The 10,093-nt window shown below is 46.1% G+C and overlaps 1 protein-coding gene across 1 annotated transcript in view; it reads right to left on the bottom strand.

Moving 5' to 3' along the window:
• Positions 1-681: 681 nt before the first annotated feature.
• Positions 682-10,093, bottom strand: part of acot7 (acyl-CoA thioesterase 7) — a gene marked incomplete at its 3' end in the record, with an annotated part of 61,723 nt that continues 52,311 nt past the window's right edge. The window contains exon 9 of the mRNA XM_080853334.1: positions 682-780. Coding sequence (XP_080709460.1) covers positions 682-780 — 99 coding nt within the window. The remainder of the gene's footprint in view (positions 781-10,093) is intronic.

Raw genomic sequence — 10,093 nt, 5'->3', positions numbered from 1 at the left:
AATTTATGATGTGCTTCAACCCTATTTGTCATCAATCACGCAGAGGGGAATCCCGAGCATTATCAATCATGAGAGTTTGTGAAGGAGACAGTGTGGAGAAAGAGAGATAGAGAGAGGGAAAGATGGAATGAGAGGGAGGCGGAGGATAGAGAGAGAGTGTGTTGAGTCATATGTCCTGCGGTCCGTACTGGCACAACAGTGAAAAGATGACTATTGGATAGAGCCAGCTCAGAGCCCATGGCGAACAGTTCCACAACAATAATAAAAAGACACAGACCCACTTGAGTAAAGGGAAAAGGGACAGGTGACGTGCTTTTTTTATTAGTCCAGAAGACTGTGACAGAGGCATTTTTTATTTTCTTGTACAGCATTTTCAAATAATAATAATAATGATAAAAAAACATATATGAAGATAAAACGACAAGATAAAAATAATATGTTTCATTTACATACACTTGGATACTTTGGTATGCAGCACTGAAACCTTTAAAAGTGGAGAGAGAGAGAGAGAGAGAGATAATGTGAATTCAAGTTAGATGTCATATACTGTAGATATATATTATGATGTTTCCCTTTTTGTTGAGCTACAGGAAGGATGGGGAGAGGTTCCTAACGCTTTGCTGGGCAGCGTGATGTAATTCTTCTCTATAATAGGCTATGAGGCCTGTCATGAGCGATATGTCATTGCTGACGCTCCTTATCTGCGAGTCTCTTTGCCTTGTTCTGAAGGTACCGCACTTTGCCCTCCTCAAAACGCTTCTGTTCATCTTCTACTTCCAGCTGCAGACAGACAGAGGGATAGACAGAGAGGTAAAGAAAGGAGAAAAAAATTGAATTTATTTTTGAAGGACAAAGTGAAAAAACAGAGTTTATGCCTGCTTTGTACAAATTGTAAGCCCAAGTGATTTAGTCAACACAGACAATTGTGCCAATTATCTAAATAGAAACAAAAAAAAACATCACCTAAATGTTTTCATTTTCAGCCTGGCGTTATCTGTAACTTTGACGGAAACACCTAGTAAAATTGCGTCAAATTTATGCAAATTAACCTGATTCCATCAAGCTTAGTTGCGTTATACTCTATGCGAATTGGGAGTAAATACACCCCCCCCTCCTAGTGAATCGATTTCTTATTTAATGCAAATTTCAAGCGTTTCCACTAAGGATTTCCACTCAGCATTAAAAAGTTGGATGAAAACACAAGTTAGTGTACATATAATAAAAAAAACATTATACACGTATCCACAACCCTAATTAGAATACACTTAAACTCGCCTATAAGGTGAACGCTTATGTTAAGCCTACACACAATTTAATCAAATACCTGCAATTCAAACTGCAAATATTAGTGCACAGATGTAACCTAGTAATGTGTGTTCTTTGCTATGAAATGCCCTATTCACAAACAGAATCAAAGATGTCACCTAATGAGGCGATTGTCAGAAACCTACTATTGAAAAATGGATTTCTGCATAATAAATGAAACTGCAACTGGATAGATATCTTACCCACTTGCCCAAAGTCTTTCACCTTGACACTAGGAGAGCACCTGTCCCCTGTCTGACATGTGCAAGAAGCACAAATTGTGTAAGAAGCACACACTGCGCGCCTGTGTGTGTGTGTGTGTGTGTGTGTGTGTGTGTGTGTGTGTGTGTGTGTGTGTGTGTGTGTGCCGTCTTCACTTGTATCTCAGCCTTATGGTGGATTTAGCTGGTGTTGGTGGCGCCGTGTTAATTAAACCACATGGCATTTCAGATTTAAACACATGTCAACACCTCTGCTAATAATTCAGACACACAGAAACATGCACACGTACACACACACACACACACAGGCACCCAAACATACACACACACACACGCACACACGCACACACGCACACACACACAGGGCTGTTAACCTCAACCTCAACGCCAAGTACACCCCTTCTTCTTGCCTATCTATCTCTCAGGATGTTCTTTACTCTTACAGGACCAACCCGACAAAGGACCTCTTTTAACTTCCTCTCAGAAATATTAGCCATTTGTGTCACTAAATAGCCATCCACCATTCATCACAAACACATGCAGGTGCATATATTTCAGTCTAGCGAAGGAATACTATGGCTTTAAATTATTTTAGGCTGCTAGGCTGTATTTAACTTTTGAAACCTTCTCCATCGTCTGCCAGAGCATATAAACACATGAAATCTCCCCTCTCTCTTCAACAAAGGCTAAATCTAGCTGACATTGCAGCAGCATCATTATTATTATAATTTTAATTAAGTTTACACCTACAGCATGTAGGCTTTATCTCGCTGAGGTCCGAAAGTGAATTATGAGTCTGAAAAACAGTGTGATTAACTAAAGCCTGGTAAACCGTGTATTGAGAGTGTCACAAACTCAGCTCCGGTACACTCCTGTACACAGCATGCAGACACATATTCATGTCAAGGTCTCAATCAGCATGTAATTAATCCATTAAGAATCTGGCATGCGGACGCGCAATACAATGTGTTCCAGGAATCACAAAAAACAGCAGTTAGCTAATAAAGCTAATAATGAATAATTAGTGCATTACAGATGAATAATTCATCATAATCAAACTCATAATGAGATGGGCTAAGAGTTAGAGGGGTCTGATTTTTTACCACAGAAGGGGGGGGGGGGGGGGGGGGGGAAGACAGCGAGAGAGAGAGAGAGAGAAAGAGAGAGAGATAATAAGGTGTGGCAGAGGATGTCAATAGAAGAGCATGATAAAGCACTCTTGTGAGACCTACGGGTGCATTAGAGGCAGCGCTGCAGTGAGGGATGAGTGTCTGCAGCACAAGATGTTCCTCAGCACTCGCCTCAATGCCAGGCGGAGGGGCAGGGTGCTTCGGACATAAATTTCAACTAATGCCATCCTCCCGAGCGACCTGGGTTACAGACATTGGCCACGGATTTGCCTGGCTGATGTCATGCAACCTTGAAGGAACTTTCTTTGGCCTGGGTCAGCGAAATGTCCTGTTGCTGTGGGGATTGTATGAGTGTGTGTGTGTGTGTGTGTGTGTGTGTGAGTGTGTGTGTGTGTGTGTGTGTGTGTGTGTGTATGTTTGTGTGTGCTTGTTAATAGCGGTGTCTGTGGATGTGTTAGTGTGCGAGAATGTGTGTATGTGTGAGTGTGTTTGTGAAAGAGACAGAAAGAGGTAGAGTGTGTTTATGTGTGAGTGGGCGCTGAGTGGCTCTTGTCTTGCACAAATTGAATTAGGCTGAAGGAAATGAGGCGGGTTAGTCAGGAGAGAGAGAGTGAGAGGGAGATAAAAAAACAGAGAGAGAGAGTGATAGACAGAGAGAGACTTGCAGAGTTCACATTGGTTCGATGCCAAGTTGATTGCTGACTAGAGGAACTAGAGCAAAGTGTAGCCAAACCACTAATCAGCCACTAGTGTGGAAAAGTGAATCCGGGTAACTCTTAACAACTGTTGATGTAAGGCTTTATGAATGTTTGTACAGCGCTAATGAAGGCTAATGGACTCTTCTACTCTTCTTTCTTTTTTCAAAGAAATCTTTGTTGCCAAGCAGCAAATGTGGAAACAAAGTAGGATTAACAGATTGGAGTCTGACAAGATTATGACTGACATTTAACAACAATATATGCTGGTGATTTGATTCCTTCAATTGCCCAGACACATAATGTAGATATCTTTCTTCTTTGTGAATTCTTGCTTGAATTCACTTCAGCTGTACTCATAGCATGAAAAGCTGGGGCCTGTCCATTTGCCATTGTGCCAACCTGCTGAACTGCCCTTCAGAGGTTAGTCCTTGCATGTGATTAGGTCAAACTGATTACCCATAAAGTCGAAAGCACACAACAGATATTGATATTCTTTCAAAAGTATCGACAACATAGTAAATAGACACATGCACCATGGCAAGGTCACACCAAACACATGATTTCAAGGGCCAATGCTTTTGTTCTTGTTTCTTTGCTTTTCTGAAGTTTCTACAATTCTCCCTACACAGCAAAGCAGATTATGTACCAGAAAATCTTGTGCAGTTTCTGCCGGTCTCATTTCACACCGGGTCGTCCGGTTTGCACACAGAGACTGTCTTGGCACTGTGGAGATGTTCCGCTTCAGAGATCAAATTTTATGGTAACAAAAGATACGCTTGGCTTCCCAAAGCACCACAAACTCTTCTCGTGAGGCCATCTACAATGTGATTACAGTGAAATGTGAGATGAACTGATCCAAACACCTGAACCTAATTTAAAAGTCACTCCTCATTCACCATTGTTCAATATCGCGACGCCCAACAGTTCTTCACCAACTCAGCTAATTGGTGGGTTGGAGAGTGTTTAGAGCAGGAGTGCTATCCTGCTCCAGTCTTTACTTCACAGCAGCCAACACTGTGAGATTATCAGTCAGGCAGCCATTGGCTAAATGCTGCCATCAGTCCAAAAAGAAACGCTCCCTCCCTATTGTCCTTAAACAGGGGAGATGGTTGTCATGTCTGTTGTCTATTCCAGTGCTGAGATGAAGTGCAGGAAACATTGGTCCCGCTGATGGCTCTTTTGCTGGTGTTTGTTTGGCCGTGTCTGGGCAGGAACACTTAACATGCAGGCTCTCTCTCCCACTCAAACTCACTTCCCCTCCAGCTGCCAGAGCAGGGACAGAACCAGCGGTCAGCCAGTTGACCCCAACCTGCAGCTGACTCGTAGTGGACCAGCACCCACACACACACATGGCGCACGCCCAAACGCACACGCCGTGCAGCGGTACACATCGGCAGGTGTACACTCAAGACTGGAATTGCCTTTACTCACTCAGCCACCCATCTTCTCTCTCTCTCTCTCTCTCTCTCTCTCTCTCTCTCTCTCTCTCTCTCTCTTTCTCCCCAACCACACAGACACACACTCCACATGATCCATCTTCATCTCCCTCTCTTCCCAGAATAAATAAAATGCTGCTATAAGTGTCCTGCCTATTAATTAGGTGGATTGATGTGGTCTCAGACACTGTCCTGTGCAGGACACTCTCCTCTCACCCCCCCTGAGGCCCGAGGGGAACACTGGCTCCTTAATCATCCAAATTACACCTACCTATTACTCTGCTAAATTAATCTCCTTCCGCACACAAGTGGCAACTTCAAATAATGAAGAAGGTAATTAAGGACAGTTGGAGAATTGGAAACGGCTGGGTACAGACCGATACAGGAAAACAGTACGCACTGTCAAATATGCGTCATCACCGTGCCTGTGTGTTATATATATATATCAGATGCTAGTTGGTTGTTGTTGGCAGGTAGCTGTATTTGTCCTTGATGGTGAGGGAGGAACTAAAGTGAGAGATTACACAAATATGAAGCCTCAAAAACTTGCAAGAGACAAACATGCGGACTGCAATACTAGCTCATGATTAAGGTTACCTTCATCATGCCTTACTATTTCCTGCATTCTGCCTGCATAAAAACATGGCTTTCCACTTCCACTGTGTGCCTGATGAGGGTGGTTGAACACAATAATGACCCGCACAGCGTGTGCCTGAGCTGGTCACCGAGGTGCTGATCCCTGCACTGCTCTGCACTGGCGAACTGCGGGTCCCCTGGCTCAGCACCTCTGGCAGGCCAGCCAGGAAAGCGCTCACAGACACAGTCATAAACTGTCAGCCAGCCTGTCAGGCAGGCCAGTATGTTCTGTGCTTTTCATAAGGCTGAAATATTGATCTCATCTCAGCGAGATCATTCCGCCTCTGACAACTGGCTGGCACGGCGTGGCATAAGCTGCCTCTAGCTGGAGGTGTCTTCCCCCCCCTATCTCTTTCATTTTTCAGATGAGAAATGAGTATGTAGGAAAACAGTGCCAGTTTGCTGTGGATGAATGCAGCTGCTGTTGTGATGAAGTGTGATGAAAACAAAGCACTAGCTTCAAAGCCACAAGCTTGTGTGTGTGTGTGTGTGTGTGTGTGTGTGTGTGTGTGTGTGTGTGTGTGCGCATGTGTGTGTGTTTGTGAAAGAGAGCGGGAGAGAGAAATAAATAAATAAATAAAGAGTGCAAACGCTAGATGCAATGGTGATGTTAGCGCTGGTTCATTCTGTAGCCTACAAAAGCTTCACAAACACACACACATACATTCTAGGCAGTCAGCTTTCCCCCAAATCACTTTCAGGATGAACAAAACATATGACAGGAATTCCTTTATAATCTCTTTCTTTCCCTGAAAAGAGAAAATGCCACGAGGGACTAATTATACGGATTATGGGAATGGCTGTATTAATTTTTAATCAAATTATAGTGATGTTCCGAATTAGGCCTTCTTTGGTGATGGGATAGTATTTAATGCAGGAATGACTACATCTCTCTCTCTCTCTCTTTCTTTCGCTTTCTCTGCTGCCTACCCTCTCTCTCTCTTTTGGTACATGCAGAGAGAATTTGGAGTGTCTTCCAGAGAGCCGGGGTGAGGCCCGAATGCGGCCGTCACCAGTGGGCTTGTTGTGACCGTGATGTCACAATTAACCTGCAGCGGAGCGCGGCGCCCCCTCTGATCCCAGTGCAGCCAAGTGGCGTCTGAAGGTCGTCTGTGCCCTCTGCAGCTGGGCCAGAGCTGCCACACAGACCCGAGTGAAACAAGGCCAGCACCACGGGCCACAGGACGGCACAGCACAGGAGAGGAGAGGAGACACACGCACACTCATTGTATGTGTGTGTGTGTGTGTGTATGTGCACGTCAGGGTATGTATGTGTGCGTTTGTATGCATGAGGGGGAGAAGAGAGACAGAGAGATGGAGAGAGAGAGAGAGAGAGAGAGACTGAGAGAGAGATTGCATTGATGACAGACAGAGATTGAAATGAAACTGTCTTTTTTTGTCATAGATTCTAAATAAGATGAAGCTAAGCGCTGATGCAGAGAGTACTAGTGATGATGTACAGGCTGGGGTGAAAGATGGATGATTGGACTTATGGGTAGGAAAAAAAAAGGACAGAGGAATAGATGGATGGATGATGGATGGATGGATGCAGAATGATGATCCTAGGGTTGTGGCATCCTTTACAAAAATAGCTATAGCGCAGCAGGGTGACACTCCTGTACTGGAACATGGGTAAGGGCTATTAGAATGCAGCCTTAGTCGGGAGATGACACATTATTATGTAACAGGGAAAAAGATAAGCTGAGATTTCATCACACAGGCACACATCATGTGGAGTGGAAGGGCGCATGTATGCAATGCTCTGTTCCAAGACCTGGAAAATAGGTCAAATCAGGAACAGTGCATCTGGCCATCCTGTTTCGAGAGACTCGGTCGGGTCATTAGCGCCCCTGTCAACCCTGCTATTGTTCTGAACAGCGTGCTAAAAAGATCAGGCTGCTTAGTGGAGGGGAGGGATGAGCCTGAATGAGCCTAAAATGAAGCGAGGGAGTGGAGGGTGCCAGGAAAGGGCTGGAGGGTCTGGGCAGCACTGGCATTGGAGCGGAGTGTTGGGTTAGGGGGGGTTGGGAGTGGTGGGCCACTGCCAGGCCTGACGTTCTGCCAAAAGCCAGGCTCACAGCGGCATTAACCAGTGAATAACAGGTAGATGAAAATAACCATCTGGACATGACTCATGAGACATGACTTTGGAACAGATTTCTATCCTCTGTGTGTGGTGTGTGTGTGTGTGTGTGTGTGTGTGTGTGTGTGTGTGGGCAGGGAGAATTAAGAGATTTGGCTGTTCTGTAGAAATCGTCACCTCCATTTGATGGTTTCTTCACAACAGGGAGACATGCAGTATTTTACACTGTGTGAAGAATGAACATGTGTGTTCCAGAACACAAAAAAATGACAGAACTATGGTTGACATTTTCGCCAGAATATAGAATTTGTGCAGCGACCTGACACTTGGCCATGCTGTCCGGTGGAATGCGGTGGCTAACAGCCCCTCTGATATGTGATCGGCCGTCAGCGGCTCTTCCCGCTCTCGCATTCTCAGGAGTGGCACACAGTGCAGGGAGCGTGGCTCCAGTGCACACTTTAACCCCTTGGTGGACGGGCGCGTCTAAAAATAAACCCTCGTGTTGCCTACTAGGCGTAACCATGGCAACGTCTCTTGTTTTGCGAGGAAGGGACCAGCTGAGTGTTTGTGAGAGAGAAAAAAAAGAAAGAATCTATTGCAAAGCCTCTTCTCTCTCTCTCACACAGCCTGTCGCTTCATCTTTTTCTTTGCCTGCGGTGATGGTAATGCCTTTTCTGTCTTCACCTCTCCCTTCCTGTACTATACACACTAATCTCTGCTCTCCATCTCCACCTCTTTGTGTGTAATGTGTCCTGTCTTTCTCTCTCTCTCTCTCTCTTGCTTCCTTTCTCGTCTTGTGGTACCTTCATCTCCTCTTTCTTTCTTGGTCTTGAGCCTCCTCACTCTCTATTTCTTCCTCTCCTCTATCTCCCTGGCCCCTCACACACACACACACACACACACACACACACACACACACACACACACACACACGAGGTATCGCCATCATGTCCTCGGCCACCGCAACACAAAGCAATGCGCCTGGAGGACATGCTGTCAGTCTTTTCACCGTCTACTCTGTCTCTCTCGCATCCTCTCTTTCCCTGTTCTCTGTTCGTAGTGATGCTGAAGCGTCCCTGGGATTCAGAGGACCCTTAACACCCCCGACATCCTCATAGAGTACACTGCCGTATCTGACAGCCTACCCCATACCCTGCCCCCCCCCCCACCGCTCAGAGAGCTATAACGGGAACTCCATAAATAGACACCAGGTCTTTTTTTCCCCTCCATGCGACATGAAAAAAACACCTGAAGTCAAAAAATAGCAGGCGCTGTCCTGTCCATGAGGCTATATCCGAGCCAGAACATGGCCACTATCGGCTGCCAACTGACAGGACCGATTAATTGAAGGCTGCTCATCCAGCTCCAGCGTCCCCCTAACGACCCCCCCCCCCAACCCCTCCCCCCATTCCCCTTCTCTTATTTTTAAATACACAGATGTATTTATAGCACTGAGGATGCCTTGGGGAAGGATGCAATGGGATTCAGCAGTCTTACATTCTGAGGACAGTCTTGTGCCCCAGCACTGGCACTCAGTGTCTCTGCAGTGATGCATATGCTGAAGCGGGGGGCCTTCGCCTCTCCTGAACCCCATGCATGTTCAGCTTCTCAGAGAAAAACACAGTGACGCCGTTGTTTACTGTTTGTGTTGCCCGACCCGCTCTTCTTCTTCTTGCTCCAGAGGCAGGTTCTTTGGTTCAGTGGCTGGTCTGGTCTGGTCCCATCTCCTCTCCTCCAGCCTCAGCTCTGATCGATCAGCCTACTGCTGCTGCTGCTGCTGCTGCTCTGCCTGGAGCCCTTTACTTTATTAAAAACACATTACCATCCCGTTCCACCCACTCTGCAACACAACCTCTCTGCTTCACGTGTGACCACAATATGTGTGCGTGCTTGAGGGATAGCGTGTGTCTGTGTGTGTGTGTTTGTCAGTGTGCATTTGAACATAAGCACAAAAAGGGTGCATTTGAGTGTATGAGTGTGCACCGCATTCTCTACAGTATCTTTTCTCATTAACGCAGAGAATAGCGAGGGCCGATGATAAGCTATTCCCCCATCGAGTTAAAAATCCATAAAACATATTTATGTGGTGGATTAAGCTAGCATTCTGTGAGCAAACACAATAACTCTGGCCCCGCGTGCGGCTAATCAATGCGCGGATTTGAAGGTGGAGTGGGATTTGCCCGTTTGTTTGGTTAGCGGTGGCGTCAAATGCGCTGGCGCTCCTGTCGGCTCTAGAGCTCGTGCGGGTTGATAGCATGTTAACAATGCTGCTATTTCAGAGAGGCGCGCTAAGAAGTGATCATCGGAAACATCAGGAAGGGCGTATGAAGGAGAGAGAGAGAGAGAGAGTGTGTGTGAGAAAAGGTGGGAAAGAAAGAATGAGGAATTGAGGGAGTAAGGGGGGGCTGAAGACAGTAATGAGAGTTAGTGCACAAGGGGGGTGACAGCCTTGTGGAAGACACTTAATTACGCAGAAAGCAGAGAGAGATGAGGAGAAGGCTACGGCTTCTCCCACGAGAGAGGAGGTGGGGAGGCGAGGAGAGGAGAGGGGCTGGGGTTGGGGCAGCGTGCATCAATCTCAGGT

The sequence above is a fragment of the Sprattus sprattus genome (assembly GCF_963457725.1).
Source record: "Sprattus sprattus genome assembly, chromosome: 16".
In the NCBI taxonomy this organism is placed as follows: Eukaryota; Metazoa; Chordata; class Actinopteri; order Clupeiformes; family Clupeidae; genus Sprattus; species Sprattus sprattus.
Note: the sequence above shows the minus strand (reverse complement) of the source record. Positions and strands in the feature narration are given on the sequence as shown.